The following is a 25129-nucleotide window of genomic DNA, read 5'->3' on the forward strand; positions in this document are numbered from 1 at the left end:
ATTTGGGAAGCACCTGGTTTAACTTTTGAAGACCTTGCATTCTTTTTTTTACTATTACTGCTAACACCAGTAATTTAATGACCAATATTACGTTTCTGAAGATAAGCCTGGGAACAAGTCATAATTTTATAATTAAAAAAAATGCATTAAGAAAAAAAATTATTTCAACAAAATTCAAAAAAAGAAGAGAGCAAATATTGAATTAAGTTAAAAACTATGCCGGCGATAAAATCCAACATAAATAGAAGAAAAATTTTCTGAGTGTCGCTAAACATGGAAAATGAACAAAACCCAAACAAACAAAACAGAAAAGAATGACCAAAGCGAAATTCTAAAAAGATTATAAACATGAATAACAGACACAATAAAAGGAAATGATAAACGCAAACTGAATTTACAAAAACTAAAGAACAAAAAAAAAATATAACAAAAAATAAAAAATAAAAAAAATACAAAGGTATTACAATAAAAACAAAAACAACAAGACTGGCAGAAAACACTCACAAAGGCAAACATCACTGAAAAAAATAAAACAGAAACAAAAGCACAAAAGGAAAAAAGTAAAAATATACAATCCACCTGTCATTCTAAGCAGAAGGTTGGTTTGTTTTTTTTTTCTTTGCTTTCTTTCTTTTTTTGCTCTGTTTAGGGGGGTATTGTGTTTTCTTCTTGTCACTTGCTGTGTGCGTACGTTGTTGTTGGAGTTGTATTTTATACAATATTTTATATGTAGCTTTATATGAGTTAATGCTGACTTTGCTTTCTGACTGAACGTCAGTTGAGAAGCTTGTGACGCTGAGGTAGCTAAGCCGTCATCTGATCGTGTTCACATGGAAATAAAGAAATCAAACGAATGGACAGTGGAGCATAAAACGAAGAAATAAGTGTGAAAACTATTTAGGCAGGTTCGTATTCTTTGCTTGGAAATGTTACTAACGAGAAGTAAACGGCGTTTAGATAGAACTTACATTCCTCAAACTATTTCGTTAATGTGTAATATATGGAGAGATGCATCCAATAAATTAACTGAAATTCATTAATATTAAATGTACAGTATCAAGTATATAATATATCAGGAAGTCACAAAAGTAAATCCGAAACATATTCTTGTGAATATTTAACACTCACAGACACATAGGTGTAGACAAAAGGGATGGAAACATGCTAGAACCTGATGCAAAATATACAAATTGAGGTTAAGTGCGATGATTGGATTAGCTAAGCTCCTTTATTATACTAATAACTATAGTTAAGTTCAACTAATTACGTAAGCGAAAGGAAGAACAATGGGGCCAATGGGGTACTGCTCTCAATTCGAAAGCAATACCAATAAACATTGATAATGAAAAAGTTATGTAGCAAAGATAAGTGTGTTCCGAAATATGCTCCGATTACTATCACGAACATATTACAATGAAACTTAACTGGAACTACTTCAAATGTATGTACAAAGAATAATTTTTTAGTAAAGCAAAATTCAAGAAACATAATCTATTTATTTATCATTTTAATTAATCTATGATCTATTAAGCCGAATAGTCTTTAAAAGAAACATAATTTAATAGGACAGCTTATGGTACAGCTCCCTGAAAAAACTGTTATACTTTCCTACAAAAATGGAGTCTTTCCCTGTCTTTTTTTTCGATGGTTTTACGTTAAGTTTCGTCTTACGTTTAGTGTTGCTGAGACCTATTGTTCTCTTAGACATATGATTTGCTGGAACTTGTGGGTTAAGCTTCGAACTTTGACATTTTTAAGTGTTAATAAATTTTTGTTTTTGTAAATTTGTTTCAATGAATGGATAAACATTTTTATCTTAAATATCCTAGCATACATTTCCTTATCTTTTTTCAAAAGAAAAGAGATTATCCTATAAAAACAAAAAAATGTTTCAAGAAATAGTTCAAAATCACAATTTTTGACAGGAAAATTGAGGAATATGTAGAAGGATATTTAAGACATAAATAACTATTTATTATATTCTTGTACAATTTTCCTGATGACAAAAAATTCGTTTCTCTTAAAACTAAATAAAATTATTAACTAAACAAAATTAACTAAAATAAACATTTAATACTTGAATCTTAACAAAGTAATACCGGAGACCTAGATGACTTGAACAAAAACGATCTTAAAAAATCTTAAAGTTACTTAAGTAACTTACTAAGTAAGGGAAGAAATCATGGTATTAAAGACTGTACTAGATGATAATTTAAGGATTATTAAAAACGGTATTTCTAATTGGAGGCGACAGAAAATATGTGAATAAATTAAAAAAAAATTGTTTATATTATTTACTAATTCCCGATACTTTTTTTAAAAGACTATATGTAACATTTTAACTTAATCAAAATTTAAATGTTAATTCCATTTAATAATCTAAAAAAGCAACTAAACAACTTTACACTAAAGTTTACACTAAATACAATATATTAACAAAATGGAAATAGTTTCGTGGCACATTTATTAAATTAAAGGATTTATGTATTTATAAATAAATAAAAAAACCGTGCCGTCTTCATAACAAATCGAAACTCATTGGAAAATTATTGGTAGCATTTTGTGTTTTGTTCAATAATTTTTTGTTTGTTTTCATTTTTTATGGTAGAAATGTCATCAAAGGTGCTGTAATCAGTGGGGGTGAACGAACAGCTTGTAGAATTGGCAATACTCGTAGGTTACCGGTGGAAACTTATTAGATAAGTCAATTACGCTGATGATGTCAGCCGTGGCGATGGATGTAAAAGTATCGGTGGTGGCAGTAGTCGTATCAGTGGTTGCTTGCTATCGAAATGAATCGATAAATACCGCTCTTAAAGTATTTTACCTCCCTCTGTGCTTGCCACAAAGAAAATGAAATATTTTAGCATTAAAATATTACATTTCAATCTGTTTCATAGAAAAAACAAATAAAACCATAAAAATTTATTAATAATTTATTATTAACAAAGCTTTCATTAGCATTAACACAGAAATTAATTTTATTTCTAAAAGAATACTGTTAATTTATTTATTGCTTTATTTATTTAGAAATACTTTTTTTTTATCAGTAGGACTTTGTCAATAAGTCAATCTCAGATGGTAGAGCACAAAAATTTTAACAAAAAAAATAAAAAAATTTACATATGTTTATCATTTACTACATTTATATTCATATTTATTTAAAAGAATAGTGCCTTACGCCTATAAGTATGTTCACATCTCTCCCTTAATTACTGGAATGAGTTTCCTCAATTCTGTGGAGATCTTCTCCATTGATTCCTAAGAGGTGGTTTTAATGGGTTCAAGTCTAAAGTCTCAATTTCGTAGTTATCATTTTACTGATACTATAAGTCGGACTTAAAACTGAGAGAACAGTCATTGTCTTCAATTTCTAGTGAAAAATTGAATCCAGAACACGAGTACAAATTTTAAAAAACTTTTATATGTATACTTAAAGCGAAAGAAAATAAAATAAAAAGAGTAAAAGAATATGTTTTGAAGATAATTGCAATAAAAGAACCACTCGATATATTGCCAGATAGATACATTATAATTTATCTACTGTTTAAGCTTCGATATTAAAATGATTTCATAAAATATTAAATATTTTCTGTATTACCTTTCTGATTTGAATGTCCACCCGATTTTCAACTCTAATTCCTGTAGAAGCTATTAATCATTTTCCACATGGCTGTCCAGCTTGGACTTCTAAAAGATACAGTTTTTTAGAAAATTACTTTACTGACAATTTCTCAGACTGTTCATAGGTCATAAACAAAATATCTCCTAAATGATATAAATTTAACGAAATGGATTTAGTTTTTGTTTTCTTTATCTCTTCAGGTTTATTGTAAAGAATGTGATAATAAGACCATAAAAAACCTTTAATTATAGACAGTGAAAGAATATCTGCTGACCTGTCTTTACAACTAACCAACGAATCATCTTCTTTAGAGGTGATCTTGGATGACTAATCCGTACAGGCTGACAATAACGCATTCAAAACGAAGGATATTCGTTTTTTGTTTGAACAATGTTCGAATAAACAAGATCCTTTGCGTAATCGCACATAAAAAACCCAGTGATGACTGTTGGAAACTATAATCCCAGCAGCAGATTGCAAACATACTTGCATAAAATTTTACAGAAGCATGATGCTGCTTACATATGCTGACGATATAGATTTTGTTGACTTAAATACCTGAGCCCTCAGTGTGGCTTTTTCCAAATCCAAAAAAAACAACAAACCCAGCAAAGTTGTATTATGGTTTATAACGAAAAACAAAATATTTCCTGTCAATAGATAAATTTCCTAAGCATCTAGGAACCCACGTCACTGTTGACAAATTATAAGTTCAAAGTTTTAAAATAATTTGTTTATTTGGGAGCCAGTGTAAACACCAAATATGACGTCAGCCTAGATATTCAACGAAAAATCAGTATTGTCAACAAATGTTACTTGAATTCAAACATTTAAATTGAACACTTTTATACTACGTCTACAGTGTAGACTCTACACTGGCTAGGCTTTTTTAAAATTTTTGTATCCCCTTTCAGATTTTTACAATCACACACAATTTTTGTTCGTGAATAATACAAATTTGAATCCGAACATATAAATCTTACTATGGTCTTGGGAGTGTATTATTATTATTATTGTTAGCGGATGTGGCACTGCGAACGTCGGGTTTATTGTCCTGTTGTGTCATTAAAAAGTAGTATAGAACCAACTTTATTGCCTCTACACATTCCCAGGAGCCTATTCCGTATGTGTATTAGCGCAGGGCATTCTAATAATACATGTGTGGCCGACTACTCGTTCTCTTCATAGAATCTACATTTTGCATTCGTAGTTTACAGTGCCCTGTTAGGATTCCTGTGATGATTCTAAGTTTTTCTTTTGACAAGTTCATACAATTTTAGTATTTCTTATTGTTATAGGTACCAATAAGTGATATGGATTGTGTTAATTCTGGTATATTATCCTAGTAATTCTTGCGAGTGTAGATGTCAAATAAATTTTCGAATATTTCGAATTATATTTGGAGCTCTAATCAAACTTATTTTCAAATCGAGGAAAAACTAGCACTTTGAAAACTTGCAGCTCAACTGGTTCACCCTGTATGTTGTATTATTAAAATTATTAAAGATAATTTATTAAATAATATTTATAAAAAAAAAACATAATTGTCATTAGTTTCTGTTGAATAAGTCCGTGGGGATTATTGTACCATTTATTTTTTGCATTTATTAAGATTTTTTGTAATTGGCAAATGACAAAGAAAAATTATTTTAGAGATAGAAAATCTTATGTTGACATGATTTAATATTTCTTTACATTTATTTATGATTAATAAAAGGGAAAATAATAATTCATTTATAAATCAGTTGTATTAATAAGAGGGCATGAAGCCATAATGACGATTTCGTCCTTCACAAGTGCACAGCACAATCATCAATACAATGTGTACCAACAACACCCACCACCACCACCCTAGGTCATTCAGAAATGCCGCATCAACCACGTTGTGGCGCTGATGCTACAGAAAACAGTAGAAAACCGTAGAAAACCGTAGAAAATAGGCTTTACAGCATCTGTGGAAGTGTAGGAATTTATTCCATTCATTTGACCTAACCGCCGAATTAACAGAGAACTCTGTTTGCCACCCCAAAAGAGAAACAACCTTTAACAATGGGAGAGAGCGCGGCAAAACAAAATAAAGAAAACGAAATCAACAAAAAAAAAAAGATAAATTTTAAAAGATTTAACTAAAAAAGGAAATAAAAAAAAAATGTGGTAACAATATTCCCTAAGCATTAAACAAATTTTCAATGAAAATACAAAAACAAAAACAAAAACAAAAACAAAAACAAAAATATGTACTTATAGAAATGTGAACAGACTGTAGGCAAAGGAGTAGATAAAAGGATGAAGGGTGCAAATTGTTAAAAAGTGTGTCAAAGTACTCACTCACCTTAAGCGTAAATATTTCTTAAATGCTAGGCGGCCTTTCCTCATTCACATTCACGTACGTGCAATGTTTAGTGCTTTGATGAAAAGTAAAGCGGACGGACACAATCATTAAATTATGAACAACAACACAGCACAAAACACTATATTTTTTTAAAATTTATTTATTAACTTATAAATTTTTTCTAATTTTTCTTAAAACTTGCAAATATGTATTTCTTAATAACAATTTCACACAATAACTTTTTTTGATTTTTTTATTAATTGCTCTTTTGTTTGTTTAGAATAATTTTTAATTTTTAATTTTAAATAAATTTTATTTTTATATTTTCATACGTTGAACATGCAAAATAAAGTCCGGCTTTGAATTGTGTACATTGTACAGTACAAAGCACATTCTGACTTTTTTATTTGTTGTTGTTGTTGTTGTTGTTGTTGTTGTTGCTGCTGCTGCTGCTGCTTTTATTGGGAACATGAAGTTGGTGCCTTGTTTTGCAGATTTTTAAATTGTTTGTTTTTTGTTGATTGTAGATTTGTTGTTTAATGTTAGACTTAAAGACAAATATACCAAAGAATTTTGGTTGTTTAAATTTAATTAACTAAAAACATTTTCTTCTAAAATAGTTAAAATTTTTGGCGATATATTTATTGCTTTTTCTTATTTGTTATTAAATTTTTTAACAAATACGGTAAAATATTTAATTGTAAGGTTTTTTTTTTTCTTTTTTTTTGTATTGGTGTTATCTTATCTTGATAAATGAATTATTATTTTTATATATTTTTAAACATTATTCATTCATATTTAATTTTGCTTCATTTTCTAATTAGTAACATAATTTAGTGTTAATATTTTTATAGAAACAATTTTTTAAAAATACAAAGAAACATTCTTGCAGACATTTTTGCGACAAACAGCCAGAAACAAACAAATAACGTACGTTGCAAGGACGCAGCGTACCTAACGACCAACAATAAAACTGGTCAAAAATACTCAGTATAGTAGCAGTAGACACTAACAACAAAATAAGCACTAACAAAACAAAAAAAAAAAAAGAAATAATACGAGCAAGGTTTATTTACAACGCCGGCAGCGCAGCTTCTTATTTGCTTCTCTTATTTGACTTTTATAACAAAATTTTTGCATTTACTTTTTGCTTACTCGTTCGTATACGTTTCCCAGCGTTTTAACACTGCTCTATTTAGTTGCACGTTTCAATTTATTATTTTTCACAAACAGAAAACATTTAAAGAATTTTATTACTAATTTCTTTATTTATTAATATAATAAATAGTAATAATTTTATTTATTATTTAATTTTCAACATATAGCGGTACTATTAAAATATTTATTTTGTTGTTAGTTTTGCGGCGGCATTCTTTATTCACCCGTTATTCGACGCAATGTTCAACCGACAAGGCAGCTAAAAAACTACTCGTTTTTTGTTTGCAGCACCGACGTGCTGAGACCGTAGCAATTACACATATACACAACACACGTCCACAACTGTGGTAACTTGTAAACATACTGAAAACAGCAATTGTTGAGCTAAAGAGCATTAGCAAACTTCTTCTTCGTTTGCTTCTGTTTAAAATTCAACAACTTTATGTGGCAGTCATGAAAACTGTTGGTGGTTGTTTTCATGTGCGTTGCGTGCAATCTTTTCAAATATTGAACTTTTCTTGTGCTTTGTCTGTGTAATGTAGGTGCCAGTGCTCGGTTCTGACAGGTTAAGAAAAATTTTTTTATAAAAATATATGTATGAGAATACGAGAGCGCAACTTAACAATTTTTTTCCAATAAAATTAGACTCGAAATATCTTAATCCCTTAAAATTAGGAACAATCCGAATTACTAAAACATTTGGATTGCGAGAGTCATATTGAAAATATGAGGAAAACCTCATATGTCTCTGTGTAATGTAGGTGCCAGTGTTCGGTTCTAACAGATTAGAAAAGAAATTTTCTTAATAATATATAAATGAGAATACGAGAGGGCAACTTAACGATTTTTTTCCAATAAAATAAAACTCCAATCATCTAAGTCCATTAAAAATAGGAACAATCCGAAGTACTGAGACATTTGGATTGCGAGAGTCATATTGAAAATATGAGGAAAATCTCATATGTCTCTGTGTAATATAGGTGCCAGTGTTCGGTTCTGACAGGTTAAGAAAAATTTTTTTATAAAAATATTTGTATGAGAATACGAGAGCGCAACTTAACGATTTTTTCTAATAAAATAATGCTCCTATAATCAAAATCCATTAAAATTAGTAACCTCATATGTCTCTGTGTAATGTAGGTGCCAGTGTTTAGGTCTGACAGGGTAGGATTATTAGAAACCGAATTGCCGATGCGGATTACCGCAGATTTATCGCATTTATTGTATTTGCATTTACTGTAATGTACTTCATATATAAAGTTATATTTAAAACATTTTAAAAAAAAATTTTTATTAATATATGCGTACATAGAAAAAACAACAAACAAAATAATATCTACATATTTAATATATATTGAAAATAATACTTAATATTGATATTAAAACGAATTACTTCATTTTGATACATTAATTATATATTTTTCAGCTTCCACAAATGAGAGTCATTATACAAATAATCTGTTCTCTATCTAAAATATGACATGTCATATCACCGTTCTCGAAATGGGTTTAATTGGTAATGACGAGAATTATTCCAATAAGATGAGTACTTGTCTCTATTTTTTTTTTGTCAATAATAAATGGAATACACTTAGGTCATGTGGAACATTGTCCTCTTATAACGAGACTAGATCTTAAGAACTCGTTAGAATGAACCACGTGTATGCTGCAAGACTTACTGCAGTGCTCTCTAGTCACTGATGTATAGGAACTCATACAGAGAAACTACGCATTCCTTTTAACATTTATTGGAAGTACTTAATATATACAGGAAAAAGAAACCATTTAGCATTTTCTCTGTAAATGCTAGGCTCTAGTCTTCATGGTAATTATTTTTTTAGGGAAGTACTTATTTGAACAATAAAAATAAATTATTCAAATACAATAAAATTATCAAAACGAGTATATATTACAATTATCTAAAAGGAATGAAATTATTTAAGTAATTATTTAAATAAAATAAAACTATCAAATTTAAAATAAAATTGAATTAAAATTATCCAAACCAAAAATCGAAATTATATAAAGTAATATAAAGTTAAATATATAGCGGAATAAAATAAAATTAAAGTGCCATATCCCAGGTGCATTCACATCACAGAATAGCTTGGTTCTATGCTGAAATACATGCACTAAAATTAACTCAAGAAATTCCGCTCCTGCCATTTAACGACAAATGAATATGTTGGCAACTCTAAACTTTGTGCAGTAAAAGCTCTTTTTATTCAAAAAGTTATTATTCGAAAACTTTGAACCAACAAGACTTTTAAAGCAACTGAATGAACTCTTAAGCACGAAAAAACTTAACCGGTATTTTTCAACCTCAATGAATCCTAATGAAACTGCCTGGCATTGGTGGAAATCATTCTATTACGGTATAAACAATATAAAAAATGATTTAAATAGTTACACATATTTTAAAACTAATCTCATTAAACCGCTTTCAATATATATATATATATATATATATATATATATATATATATATATATAAGTGAGGGAAAAATATCACCTAAAATCCAATTATATTCAACGCACAATATAATTGGTAATAATTTGATAGCCTTTTTCAAAACATTGGATTGATCCATATAAGAATTGTTGAACACTATAAGAATTGTTATCTTCTTATTTTTATTGTTATGCTAAGAATTTATTGACAGTTTACTTCAGTTACTTGTTATTTTACTAAAAGTTCTTAATAAACTCACAGCCTTATTGTTGTATTTGGATCTTAATTTTTATGCTATTCCTTGATTGTTATGTCTACATTTTGAGTTCTCTTCAGTGAACTTTTAATCCCTCTTAACAAGGTATTCACAATGTAATGACATCGCTCTCTTATCACAATAATAAATTCTCCATCACTCTCTACTATATTTTTAACACATACTACACTTGATTATATCTGTCCTACATAACCACGATGTAAACTAAACACTAGTTCAGTAACTACTCCTAAGGAATTATCCACTGGTGTGTAGTGAACCTACAGCTATAAAAAGTTAACGGTTATATCTACACAGCTCTCGCATAAAAGACAAGACCATTTGGTCAAATGGGTTACATTGTGCATTACATATAATGAGTGATGATAAGAATTCCTGCATGATATGAACTAGATCAAAAATCTAGTTCATATCTAGTGATATGAACTAACAACTATTATATTACAAACACTAGTGTAATGCATCTAGAGAATGGATCAAGTAATGTAGATAAATATACAAAATATGTATAGTATTTATACTTTTTTATGAAATATAGATTTTAGTTGGATATTATAATTGATAAAATTGATAAAGTACTCGATTTTATAATTCTGAATGTGACATATTGTAAGATTAAATAGTCCATGGGCAATTGCATTAAGTGAGCATTATAATTAGTATTCATTTAAAGCTACTATCCTCTAGAGATTTAGGGTTTAATTTTTAATTGTAAAGATGATATTCTTAATTAATTATTCTTTTAATTAAAAAAAGTAAACAAAATTAATTGTTGGTGTCTCTGTAAATCTCCCCAAGCATAATCTCATGGAATATCTGATCCCTAAACTAACAATCAAATGATCATTGGAATTTAAAGAAGTATTTAGGAATATATCATCCATACTATTTATATCTGGTATTTACCGTATTATAGACCGTATTATTTTAAAGGCATTGAAATACGTTAGAAAGCTGAAAAAGCTTAACAGCTTTTGTGGCCAAACACCGTAATATTACGGTCTTTGCAAGTTGGTCATATATGCTGCTTATATAAAGACCGTAATACAATATTACGGTCTTTGGCATATATTAAACGCTTTCAAGAATAGTTTTGTTTTTGTTTTGATTCGTTTATATATGCAACTGAAAAATATGCAATTTGCTTATTATTTATTTATAAGCTTTTTATACAATATTAAATCCCAAAACTTTTAAAAATTACAAGCTTACTTACCCTGCTTGTTCCGTACTCTAAGTTATATTAAATTAAATAATACAATTTAGTTATGAGTTCAATATATCTGTTTAAATTATATTGTTTGGTAAAATTAATGACTGTAATAATACCAATATTACTAATATTAATAACATTATGGATATTTTTGTATATGTCTTTAGCTGATAATGTTATAAAAGACAGTCTTTGGCAGTCAAAACCAAAGTCCATATGTGTCCGTAATAATACGGTTTTTGAGCATAATAAAGCTGCTGATAATGTTACGGTCTTTGTCGAGAGCTATAAAGTTTTTTATAACTTTCAAAATGTAATGCTTTTTTATATACGGTCTTCTACAAAAACTTTGAAGCTTTTTGAAACTTCATAACGAACTTCCACGCCATCTTTGTAATACGGTCTTTGTAATTATACGGTCTTTGCAAGGACCTTGTCAATACTATTTGACGTAATAGTAAGTTGAATATATCTTGCGGTCCTCTCTAAGTGGTACAACGTCAGGGGAAAACCCGAAAACAAGTTATTAGGGCCAATTAAATAATTAATATATATCGTCTACTCTCTTTTGAGAAAAAGCGAAAATATCTTTTAAGTGATGTAAATTATTAAGAAATTATTTTTTTTTGCTTGAAGATCGAAAACATAATCCGTTATATATAAGTATGTAAGTATTATACTTACTATCTAATTTTTACATAAAAGAAAGTAATCTAATCAGATATAAGGACAATACTTGAAAATGAGAGAAAAATAATTTACATTAAGACCGAAAAGTTTTCGGAAATTCTCATTTAAAATTCGCGCGCTGTATATTTTTCGATATTTTAAGTTTATGTAGTTTGGCAGCAATTAAGGAAAATTACTATGCAAAAAATGAGCGCGATCTGTCAGACAGTTCGTTTACGGCAGCTGTTGAAACCAGTTCACCTCAGTAGTGCGTTGCGAAAAAAACAATGGAAAAAAATATTGAACAAAGAGTTTGCATCAAATTTTGTGTTTCGAACGAGAATTTCGTGTGCAGAATCGTTGCGAATGCTACAAAAGGCTTATGGGGAATCAGTTTTATCGAAAACTCAAGTTTATGAGTGGTACAAAGCCTTTCAGGACGGTCGTACGACCGTCGAAGACATTTCGCAACGCACTACTGAGGTGAACTGGTTTCAACAGCTGCCGTAAACGAACTGTCTGACAGATCGCGCTCATTTTTGGCATAGAAATTAAGGACAGTGCTGCCAAACTACATAAACTTAAAATATCGAAAAATATACAGCGCGCGAATTTTAAATGAGAATTTCCGAAAACTTTTCAGTCTTAATGTATGATAATAAATAATTTTGATTCTTTTTTTCTTTAACGGCTTCTTTGAAAAGTGAATCGTTGTACGTAACTCTTCAGACTAATATCTGAAGTACGAGTATTATAAAGGAAACTAGTATTTTCGCTTATTTGACTTGGAAGAATATAAAAAAACTTATGCCATGTTTTCACTTAACTCATTAAGGTTGTTTTGCTCATTAAGGTCGCTAATGAGAATAATTTAACATACAAAGAGCTTTCATATAAATGAGCTCATTATAAATAAATCAACATATTTAAGGCGTAATATCGACATAATGCTTTACTTTACTTTAAACTTTAAAAATAAATGTCTTACTGTATGTGGGAAATATGTACACATGTATTATGTGTAAAATGTAAACAAACAAGCTATTTCATATGCATAAATCAGCTTGAAATAATAGAAAAAACTAAATCTGTATATCATTACCATAAGTAGTTTGAGTTATAGCGGAAACATGGTATTATTACTGCATCCCTTTTTTTTTGTTTTCTTGTACTATATATATTCTGCAGTAACAATTTCCCGCTTAGAAATGTTTTTAAATTCTTGTTAATAGTACGTCAGGTACCTAATAACTGCAGTTCACAAAGGTCAGTAAGAGAAAACCAGATAATTTTTAATTATTTACAGATTTATTAAGTTTTGTCTATATTTTTCACTAATATAAAAATAACATAACTTAAATAGTTTTTTTCAGTGTACATTACAAAAAAAAAAAATAAAATATATCACCACCAGAGTTTTGTGCAGCACTTCAATTACGAGTAACTAATGCAACCTCAAAAATGCAACACTCAGAACACAATTCGCCTTAACTATTTTACAACAACTATTATTGGAACAAAACCGTCTGCACATCACTCCTCAGCTTCAAGCGAGACATCCATGAGTTCCTTGGTAATTTGTTCTTTAGACTTCTCTTGCTGAGATTCTTTTAAAGTGTTGGTTCTTGGATCTAAAAGAGTTGGTATATGTCTTAATGGGTTTTGCGATTTAATGGGTAATAATGGTGATAATGTGAAGCCTGCTGGACCTCCTAAATTTAGAGGACCTCCTCTAAAAGGCACAGGAGTTGTGCTAGTTTGTTGTGTTGTCGTTGCTTGCGTTGTTGTTGTTTCAACTGTCATTGTCATTGTAGCTGTTGTTCCTGCCATTTTGTATAACATCTGCAATTGCTTTAGTGAGTTTTCTGGTACAACTGGCACTGCTGGCAGGCCAGCAACCTTCGGGAACTGTTGTTTAGCTGATATGATTTGTTGGCGTTTTTCTTTTGTTGACTTTTTGCTATTAGCATTCATATCTTTTGACCAATTTTCTAACCAATTGGCAGCACTGCGTTCTGTCGATGTCAATTCCTGTTGCCGTTGCTGTTGTCTGTAGTATTGGCGCAAAGCATTTCTCTGATCGCTTTTGCTTACATGACGTTTATTAAAAGATGATTCACTTCCATCTTTTTCACCGATGGGACGTGTTTCTTTTTGTGGTCCTAATTCGACTAGTATTTGAAAATCTGCATGCTCACCCAGACGAAAACCAAATCCAAGACGTGAATCGGTGCCTAGGAACCGAAAAGTAAGAAATTTGAAGAGATTGAAATGTTATTCCTAGACAACACTACCTACCTTTCTTGATTGGAGGTATGTTTGAATAGACTAGTGATAGTATTGATGGTAGTTCTTGTGGCACAATAAGAGATTCTGAAAGTTTAGCTGAAACGACATTAAACGAGCATGATTAGTTTTTATTTATGCAATGGACAAAGTTAATTAAGATTAATAAAAAATATGAAATTAAAAAAAAACACTTTATTAAATAAAAAAATGGATGTCTAGCACTTTGAGAAAAAGCCGGACTCATAAGATATAGTTGAACTATAAACAAAAACGGAAATTATTAGTAATAAAATATTCTACAAAATAAAATAGACTACAAAATAGAATATAATTTTCCGCATATCCTCTAACCCACCCTCTTTATTTGCTGGACTAAAGAGTTGTCATTGACTTTACCTCCTTCAAATCCTCTCTATTTGCTCGATTAAATAGTTTTCCCTGACTTCACCCCTTTCAAATTCAACAAAACAGTATAACAGTATACTTACTTGTTCCACACAAATTGCTACTATCTATGATCAGTTGAAAAGTTATAACAACGTGCTGAGGGTATTTGCATGTGGAAAAAATTCCACAGAACCTCTACAAAACAATATGGCAAAATATTTCGACCTATGCGGCATCAGTATTGACTCCACAACTCTACTAGATTCACTGAAAAAATCTTTTTACTGCAACCGGCTGTTATCGCATATTGTTTATTCTCTCTGTCAAGCCTCAGAGCCAACAAATTCTCCTTTTTTTCCATACAGATGGACATCGGAATTAGGCCACAATGAATAGAGCTCTCCCTCCTCATTAAAACAAAGCCGCGTGTCATATAGTTGGTTATCACGCATAAATACGTCCATATCTAATATCTGCCCTAACTGCAAACGTCTACGTCACATGACGTCGTCCATCTATTTTCTTCTCCATGTGCATACATGTGCATTCACAGATTTGAACCCTATTAATTTATGGCGCCACCTGGTTCAGTTGGAACTCTGAAGAAATACTACTATGGTTAAGTTCAACGTATCTATCTGAACCATCTTTCTGCTCTGAAGTAATACTACTATGGTTAAGTTCAATATATCTATCTGAACCGTTTTTCTTACTCGTTCTAAACCTTATATTACTTTTCACATCCCAACTTATTGAGCAGTAACTCATCAACCTTTTACGTACTTGTTTTTAGGTCAGGACAAAGTAAATCAATTCTTTGAAATTCGGAAAATGACTTCAATTCCTTGAAGAACTGAGAGTAAGATCGTTTAAAAGAACAACATCGATAATAATGAATACAGAAGTATAAAAAACTGAACAACCGAGAAAGCGAGAAGCTTATGGTTTATTGAACAGCTTTTGCTATTATGAAATATTTGGTTTTTTTACAGTCTAACATATCTAAAAATATCTTCCCCATATTTTATGTGAAGAGCATAACTCTTGTGCATAAAACTTTAATGTCTTCATATATCTGAATAAAATTTTTTGCGGTAGTCATTAATCATTTTAAGCGCCCGGTAAAACTTTGTAAGTATATTATGAGTAACTGTTAAAGGAAATAATTTTCCCACAGTTCGTGAAGAAATAAATTTAATTTCTCCATTTTTACAGGTCTCTAAAAAGTGAGAAAAGCAATCATTTCATCTTCACTTTACTTCACAATATACAACATGAATGTGTAGGCTCTGATCATTTTGACATCTTTTTCTTAATTTTTTAATAGTCTCCTTCTTTCGTTTGTCAACCTGTATCCACCTGTCCGGTTGAGTTCGTTCGACACTTAATTGCTACATTAAAGCACTTTTAAGTAAACATTTTATTTGTGATTGTGGAGGCAATACGACAGGGTCGGGAAAGGGCCAACTTGATTATACTAACGATTATTTTGACTTTACCTTAACATCTTGACTTGTATATTGTTCATTTGTTTATTATGTTGTTGTTGTGGTGTTGTTGTGTTTGTTGTTGTTGTTGTCTTTGTTGTTGTTGTTGTGATTATTATTACTGACGTACGGTCGTATATGGTCAAGAGACGTCGGCGAATGAAACATGTATTTCTGAGTTTCGCATTTGTAAAAAATTGGCATGTTTTTATGGCCAAAGCGTGTCGCGTTGGATTTGTTCAGCTCTGACTTAGCAATTAAAGCCTCGCTTATTTCTTTCACTTCAGTTTAAGTATGAAAACCGAAACAAATAATATATTGTGTACTAAGCTATGTTTTATTATTATTTCATACCTTTTTTCACTTCTATTTATTTAATTGATTTTACTCTGTTTACTTAGAAAGTTTTAGTGGCGATGTATTTGGATTTGTGAATGACTTTGACGACTCTTTAAAAAAAAAATTTTAAAAAAAATCAAGGAAAATTGTGAGTTTCCTTATAATTTTTTAAACATACGTCAAGTGTTTTTTTTTTTTGTATTAAAAAGTCTGCAGTTTTTTTAACTATAGTAATTATCATTTTTATTTGTATAATCATAAGAGGGCTTTGACTGGTTAATATCAATTAAACCTTTGACTAATAAGTAATCGATATTTTCTCTCGAAAGACAACGACCTCGACTTATGCTGGAAATATATTTGAACTGCCTATACACAAATATTATGGACCAAGAGGATGTTATAATATACAGGATGCGTAACTTATTTTTAGAAAAAAACACGTTAGTAAATACTATTTCTAAATGTCATATAGCAAAAAATTGAGCTGAATTAATTCTACGATGACACCGAAAGTCCTAAGGAGATTTTATAATCGTAAGATTAAGTTACTTGTAGAATAATATTCTTTCTTAAAAAAGGAAGAAGGCACTAACCCCTAGAAAAATTGATTATGAACGCATAATTAAAAAATCAAACTACAGAGATTGAAACTCCTTTAACAATTTAATACTTCGTTTATAAAGTAATGCATTGCACATAAGTTCCCGTATTAAGAACATATAATATGATTAGTGCCCATCTACCTGAAAAAATTATCGGAAATGATCGTAAAAGTTTAAACTAAAACAGAAATAAGCTATAAAATATGAAATATTTGTATATTACTTGTCCCGAAATAATCAAGTAATCTGATCTGAACTATATAATCGTGTCCAGTACTTGATTATTAAGCAAACAGATTTAACAAGTACCAGTTAGCTCAAAGCCCGTATCTGCTGCAAAAAAATTTGGATAAGTATGTACTACTTTTTGGAAATCAAAAATTTTGGATCTATAATACTTGAAAATTGTGGTTCATAATGCTGTCTTAAGCCTTATATAAGTTTGTCGTTAGTAGAAATTATTTTATTTACATTATCAAATCTTTATTGGTAAAAAATTACCAACTATAAGAAGAAAATAAGGACATGATGTACAATCCCCGAAAAAAGTTATTAAAAATATAAGTTGATCGTTTTTTAATGTAGGGTTTGTTAACAGTCGATTTGTGCTATTAGTAGATATTAGTTGGATAGATATTTTATCCTTATAAAACATATTGTATGCTTTTTCCGCAGTACGTTTAGGGTTAAGAAACTCTGTTCTAGAGTACTATTCATTTATAATTCTGCTGTTATAGTAGTGTTAAACAAAAGCTATTAGTCCATTGTGTACTAATCAGTCAAAGCGGAGATCTAGCTCATGTTAGTTCGTATATCTCCATATAAACTCAGACATAACTAATCCAAAACAGTATTAAAATTTATATGAAACCTAATCATACAGAGAAAAATACAAACGGCTAGGTATGCTTAAGATATTTACTTGAGTGGCAGTTCCGTTTGGGTGCTAATAAAAATACTAACAACTTCTTTTGATTCTATGTTCCTAAGTGGAGTTTAAGTGGAGCCTCTTTTACTTTCACTTCGCCAAATGATTGGTTCAAGTTTTTAGTATCACCGATTATTATACAGTTTAAGTTAGTAATAAAAAAATATCTTATAATTGCCTTAATTGAACAAGATGAATCGTGCTTTGTGCATCATAGCAAAAATTAAAAGATCTTGACAAGAATTATTAGTGATATTTCCATACTTCTTTGAAAGAAGCATAAGGATTCTGTATATAAAGATATTATAAAAATTGAGTGGTTGTAAGCTACTGATTTGTTTAGTCTATTGTTTGGTTTATATACATTTCGTCATGGTATTTTAAGTGTTTTAATAAACACTAATTTTCAATGAGATAATAACCATAGGAAACCATAGAATTGTTATTAGATAATTGAGAATGTTCTTGATTGAACATCTTAATTACTCTAAGATAAGAGAGTAGGTGTATGAGAAGATTCTGCAAAAGATTTCTAATTTATTCTTGTTACAAAATAATTGTTGAGTAATAAGGAGTATTATTATTAGACTGGTACAATAGGTCTCTTCTGGTCGCAGTACCGGCTGTTGGGCAATTTTCACGTCTACTCTTTTAATAATAATAATAAGGAGTAAAAGCACGCATTACATATTCGGTAGTAAAGAAGGATTACTTCCTTTAGGAATATAAAAATATAACAATCAATATTTCTATGAACCATATTCATCACATATGTTAAATGTATTTCTATGAACAATAACATTCTTTTAACAGTTCTCCATCGTGCGTGTTATCAATCACAGCTCGTTAAAGGATTTTGCTATTATATGATTATCCTACTCCACGTTTTTAGGAGTTAGTCATCTAACATAGTTACTTGCACCATTTCCGATCCCTAGTCAATCCTACATGCGGAATACCAGCATAGGACTTATGTATAGTATAACCGATTCAACCATACTAACCCTTGTTCTGCTGGTTGTTGGAGATATGCAATCATTATTTTTGTAATTAGTTTTAACAACATTGCTGTAAATTTCCATTAATATATTGTATCAAATATATTTGGAAATAAATCTCAATCTCGGTAGGAGTTAGAGAATAAAATGGCGATTCTGACTTTCAAAATTATATAGCACTTATTTGATTATGTTATATAAAATCTAAGCTATTGTTTAGACAAGAAATACTGATTGCTTAGAATGGATTACGGACCTTACCATATACTTTAAGGTCACCACAATATACGTGACAGGCAGTTATAACAATACTCAATTCAATTAAGTAAAGAATGATTTGGATAGGAATTATATATAAAACAAAATACTAATATACAAAGTTCAGTTGCCTTGGCATGCCTATAAATGAATTAAGCAATTGCTTTAACACAATAATAGTCGTTTATCTCTTTCCATCGCTTCTGTTTATTATAATTAAATTATTTACATTGCCAGTTTTGCATATTAAAAAATTATATCAAGCGACAAAACAAACAATAAAAAAAAATTGTAAAAACATAAGACATACGAGGGAAGTCAAGACCAGCGCAAAAGTCTAATCTTTGGTTTGTCTGAGATGGACAGAAAGCATAATAAAAATGTATGCCAAGACGACCTTGACACAAAGCCGGCTACTACCGATCTGAGCTAACAACACATCTTGAGCGCACATGAGACTTTGAACCAAACAAAGATCAAAAACAAAAAACAAAAAACAAAAAATATTAACAATAAAAATATTAGACGTAAGCGCAAAAAGTACACCAAGAAGCGGTTCCCAAACTTTTTACAACTTCAGAGTGGCATTGCATTTTATGGAAATTTAACAATTAAAAATTACTATAATTAATTAATTCAATTATTCTACAGCTAGTTTATGATTTCCTTGTAATATAACACAGCAAGTGAGTTTAATAATGAATTTTCACAAAACTCCAGACAGTTGACTAATGAACGCTGACTCTGTGCCTCAAATTTGGCAGGGCATGAGTCCAACACTTGGTATTTACAGTCTCTAAAAATTATTCACAAATAAATAAATATAAGAAATAATTCCAAAATCACTTGGTATTTGGCAACATTCGAAACAGCTGTACGATCAGCCAAATATAAAATTATTTGAAAGTGAGTAAAAATGTTTGTTGTTGCAATTCAGTACTGTTCGAAACCTCTTTATTAAAAATTTAATAAATATAATAAAGAGCCCATTCTCAATAAAAAAATTGTACTTTGATAATTAAAGAGTAAGAATGAGGTGGGATTATAGTTAGCTGTCATTTGTGTAACGCTGCACTATAACCACAATTACTTCAGACTTTTCGACTGTGTTTAATAAAATATGGCGTATGTGATAATATAGATAAAAAGAAATACAATTTTTTTTAAATTAAATTTGCTTAATCATACACCAAAAAAAAAAAAATTAAATGAATTCACTGAAATAGTAGGAAGTATCTATTGTGTGATAAATATTACATGAACTATAACATTATTATTATTTTTTTTTTTTTTGCACAGTTTTAGAGATACTCACCACAAATGCTTAGCAGTAGCAGCAACAAAATTTTAAAAGTGACCAAATTTTTTCTGCAAATCAGCATTTTTGTTGTTGTCCTTAGTTCTGGTGTTGTTGTTGTTGTTGTAGTTGGTTTGCGGCATTTATAGCAATTTAAAGCCGTTTAGAAAAAAAAAATCGGAATAGGTGTGGTCTTTTAAAAAGTTGTCAAGTGATTGTAGTTTGCACTTATTTCTATCTATCTCTTTCTTTTTTTTTTTTCTATATATTGTATTATTGATGTCGCAACTCACAACTTGCAGCACCTTCACATATATGCAAAAATGCTTAAAGATCTTGTATCCACAAAATAATACCAATCAATTAGACTAACGAAATATTAGCCTAAAATTTAAAAAAAAAAATTTTGCATTGCTTTAGTTTTAACACGCAACTTTTGAATGGACTATTGAGCAAGTTAAAAATTTTTAAATATTTATTACATTATATATTCTATGCACATTATGTAGTGTTACAATATTGACCAAGTAATCAAATCAAATAATACGCTATTTTATTAATATAATATCATTATCATAAGATTATAGTTTGGATACTTTGCAAAGATCGTTAGATAATGACGGCAATATAGCATTGAATATATAAACATGATTTCTTATAAGAACGATGTTATGCAGACAGATGTTATAGAGAATGGTTATGCCAGATTTACTTTTGTTCTGGTCATGACTATGAAGGTATGTCGTCTCGTCGAACAAATCTCAGTAGTCAATTTTATGCTATTACAACTCTTTCCTTATTTTTAGTTGTGTTTAAATCTTAACAACAATGTTTTTAATGTAGATATGCTCACATAACCACGACATATGTCATGTCGACAGTCAAATCTCAATTATCAATTTTATATTATCACTTAAATGAAACTAAAACTTAAATGATAGTATTTTTTGTGTGGACATACTTACATATCCATACAAAAATATACATATTTGCTCCAAAAAGACCCAAATTTTGATATTTAATAGTTAACAATGCTGTTTTGACTAACGTATTGAGGTCCTGAAACCCTCATCAACTTGACACAATTTTACTCGAATTGCTTTCTTACTTTTAGTGTCAAATTTTCAATTTACATAGAAAACAATATTTGGTATGACCATAATTGTAAGCAGAACTTGGTACATAGACGTATAATACAACCTAGCCCAACTAAATTGTCAAATTTTATCGCACTACATTTACTAATTTGAAATAAATTTTTATTGAGTCAATGAAAGAAATCCTGGAAAGAACTCATTTGAAATAGATTGTTATGAATCAATGAAAGAAAACGTGGAAAGTACACATATAAAATAGGTTTTTATTGAATCAATGAAAGAAATCCTGGAAAGTACTCATTTGAAATAGATTTTTTTTGAATTGAGAGAACACTGGGAAAGTTGTTAATCTGGTCGACAAAGGAGATAAGATCCCACCTTTGTGAATTGATAAATATTCGCTTGGATGACAGCACTAACCGCACTTGATGTGTTAGACTAAAGATTGTGCGCAAAAGAGGAGTGTTATGCTGCTTTAAGTAAGTGAATAAGTAACTCAAGAATAATAGTAGAATTATCATATTTCATTATTCAGAGAATGTGTATAAAATATTTAGGAACTTCTAACAGTTCTTCACTTTAATTGATTGTCTTTCCCAACTATTTTCGTTGAAACCTTTGCCTAACAGTTTATCTAGTTTTCTAGTCTATCTAACGAAAATACGACTTAAAATGACAGACCTCTGCTGTTTTATAGAAGTTATTTTTTATTTTGCAATTGTAGTTAGGAACTAATGGCGTAAATATTACTGTTAGGAAAGTATGTGCTTATATTGTTATAAGTCTTTTATCGACTTGCTTCCAAAAGCATTAAATCACCCTTCCATAAGATGTTAGTAAACGTTGCTCTGTCATTTTAATCCACAACTGGCTAACCCAATAGGTGCGTTCTACATACTCCATGTAAGCAAACATTGGTCTATCCCTTCATATCACATCTGGCTGTGCTCCTGGTGATATAGACATATATGTAAGAACTGGTATATATATATAATATATAGAAAATAGAATCGATCTAATTATGTTGGGATATTTTTTATGTATGTAGCTGACAATCAGATGTTTTATATATACAAGATCTCAAGTCGCAAATTCTAGTATTTGCAAAAGTTTTCCCAATCTTATTTAAACAGATTTTTACGTAATATATAAAACACTTATATTTGACTATATGAAACACTTTTAGGTGACCTAAATCCATTGTTGGAATTAAATGCACATCTCGGGTAGAAGTTAGGTCAGTTAGTTCCTGGTCTAAGTGAGTCGCAAGCTTTTTAGTAGGCAGTGCAATTATTATTATTATAGGCAGTAGTGCATAAAAATGCTATGCCAATTTTTAGGAAACTCTCTCTCTTACAACATATCGCCCGGCTTAACTTTAATGGAGAAATTTGTAAGTTTTTATCTCATTTAACTCTTCACACATAACACACACACACACACACACACACCCTCATACATATGCCTACGGGAAACAATATTGTAAGCAAAACAATAAAAAGTGGCGCTAACATTTTGAAGTGAGGCTGGTCAGTTGCGGTTTTAGCTTGAGGTCTCTTCTAACCATACAAACAACTTGACGTTGACAATTACGTCAACTGCGCTGCTCTTGAACTAGACGCACAATTTCAGTTAAATGAATCACGCAATCACACTCTTGCTCTTCTGCATCGAATAACTGTTGTTGGTTTATTTAATAAAAACAGTAAATATAAAATGGAAAAAACGAATTACACACTCATTCGCATAAGCACACACACACACACAGTAATCTACGCATATAAATATTAAACAAATACAAACAAATAAACTGTTTGTTGAATTAAGTAAAAACTTTAAGTTACAACATTTTGAAATCACTCTCACTTTTGTGACTGAATAATAATTTCATTTTAATATTTTTGTTGTTGTTGTTGTTGTTGCTGTTGCCGTTGTTGTTGTTGTTGTGATTTTTACGTTCGGTTTTGTTTTCTTGCGTTAAGTTAAGTTTGGTTTGATTTTGGCTTGGTTTTTATTGTAATGCTGCGTTGCGGTGCGCTGCGCTGCTTGCGCCATGCCGCACCGCATCGTTCAAGCTCTTTTGCGTGTCCAGTGCACAACGTTTATAGCACTTTTTCGTATGAAGTTGACGTTTTTTCTTTCTTTTGGAATTTTTATTGGCAAATTTTGTTTATTTTTTTGGGCATGGCTTTTGCTAAAATTTTAACACCACATTTTTAATTTTTATTTATTAAAAAAATAAATTCGTTTTATATTTTTACTTTTTACATATTTCGAATTCTTACATTTGCATAGAAATGCCACTCACTGTTTTTGCCAAAATTTATTGTCAATCACAGAAAAAAAACGAAAATAAAAAAAAAAAAATACACATTGAAGTAAATATGTAAACAAGCGGCAAAGTGAAAAAAACGAACGTTTTTACTTTTGCCGTACAATGTTGGAATGTTCGAATGTTTAAAATGTCAATAAAATATTGTATTTGTTTAATTAATAAACAAAATGTTAGTAATTAGTAGACTTATTTGTTTTTATTATTATTGATTACTTTCAGTAGTGCGCGCACCTGTATTGCACCGACAACCTGTTCGTTTCGCCTCTTTTTGTTAACTGAAGTAGGAATGCAAGAAATGTATTTTTGAGCCAAAATATTACAACAAAAACAATAGCAACAACAAAAGCATTAACAGCATTAAACCCAAACGCCTTCGTTTTTATGATTCAATTTTGTTTTTATTTTGGTTTTTTTATATTGTATGTTGTATGTTTCAGTGTATCAGTGTATCAGTGTGTGTGCATATAAATCCTATATTTAATAATATAAAAGCAACAACTATATTAAAAGCAAAAGCAATAACAAACGTCAGAGTATCACGTAATGACGTTGCGCATGCACAGTTTACAGTTTATGGTGGTCTTTGGCTTAACGTTGATGCAAAAACATAATTGAATGCAAAGCTCTCTCTCTCTCTCTCTCATTCTCCGTTGGTTTTGACTGTAAAGCTAAATTTTAGCTTAGTTCGGTGTTTAAGGTACGTAAGGCTTTTGTTTTTGCAATATGTATTGCTTTAGGCTTAAAGCTTGACATTCAGCTGGTATGGCACCTATTGCTCTACATTTGGTTTGCCTCTCTCTCTTGTGTAAATTAAATATGCATTGCCTTAATTTTTATAGGGAAAAATGACGATTAATTTAATGTGATTTTGCACTTAAAAAAATGTTTTATTATGCCATAAAAATTTGTTATCGTTTAGTCCACTCATACTTTATGACAAAAAAACTGTTTCCCTCCATTTATGGCAGATGATATATGTACGTCACATAATTCCTATATCGGAAGCATTTATTTAAAGCATTTTTTAATGTTTTGTCATCAGTCGCTGTCAATTGAGTAACGAGCGAAATATTTCGAATTCCATTGATGGACAGTAGAAAGCTTTCTAACCATGACGATCAGTTCGCTTGACTTAAAAAATGAAACTATAAAACAATTCCTTTAACAGATTTTCTTTTAAAATTTATGAAAATAAGAGGACTTCAGTTCCTCACATATTTTTGCTTTGCTCACGTTGTAATTGTAGTAATTGCCTGATTTATTCTCTTCATACTCTTTTGTGCTTTTATATTCTCGAGTAATTTGTGAGATTTAGTACAACAGCACAAGCTCATTATCTCATGCAAATGCAAAAATAATGTACGAAAGCTACAAATTTACAAC

General features: G+C 30.0%; 1 protein-coding gene and 1 long non-coding RNA gene across 2 annotated transcripts in view; both read right to left on the minus strand.

Moving 5' to 3' along the window:
• LOC119687032 overlaps positions 1-6160 on the minus strand; it is a 117222-nt gene extending 111062 nt beyond the window's left edge. The window contains exon 1 of the long non-coding RNA XR_005253083.1: positions 5958-6160. This is a non-coding gene — a long non-coding RNA (uncharacterized LOC119687032). The remainder of the gene's footprint in view (positions 1-5957) is intronic.
• A 6946-nt stretch (positions 6161-13106) lies between these two features.
• Positions 13107-24008, minus strand: LOC119662590. Its single transcript, XM_038072240.1, has 4 exons — positions 23978-24008; positions 20333-20698; positions 14025-14111; positions 13107-13960 (listed from the first exon to the last, which is right to left on the minus strand). Exons 2-4 carry the CDS (start codon positions 20397-20399, stop codon positions 13260-13262), a joined length of 855 nt encoding a protein of 284 aa, XP_037928168.1. The 5' UTR covers positions 20400-20698; positions 23978-24008; the 3' UTR covers positions 13107-13259.
• Between the last annotated feature and the right edge of the window lie 1121 nt (positions 24009-25129).

This window comes from Teleopsis dalmanni, chromosome X, assembly GCF_002237135.1.
Source record: "Teleopsis dalmanni isolate 2A chromosome X, ASM223713v2, whole genome shotgun sequence".
Taxonomy (NCBI): Eukaryota; Metazoa; Arthropoda; class Insecta; order Diptera; family Diopsidae; genus Teleopsis; species Teleopsis dalmanni.

What these genes read in the sequence shown, in the direction of transcription:
- LOC119662590 (XM_038072240.1), bottom strand. Translation starts at nt 20,399, where the DNA reads ATGCTGATTTGCAGAAAAAATTTGGTCACTTTTAAAATTTTGTTGCTG. An exon ending in GCTACTGCTAAGCATTTGTG is followed by an intron (nt 14,112 to 20,332) that starts GTGAGTATCTCT and finishes ATGTCGTTTCAG; the next exon opens with CTAAACTTTCAGAATCTCTT. An exon ending in CATACCTCCAATCAAGAAAG is followed by an intron (nt 13,961 to 14,024) that starts GTAGGTAGTGTT and finishes TTCGGTTCCTAG; the next exon opens with GCACCGATTCACGTCTTGGA.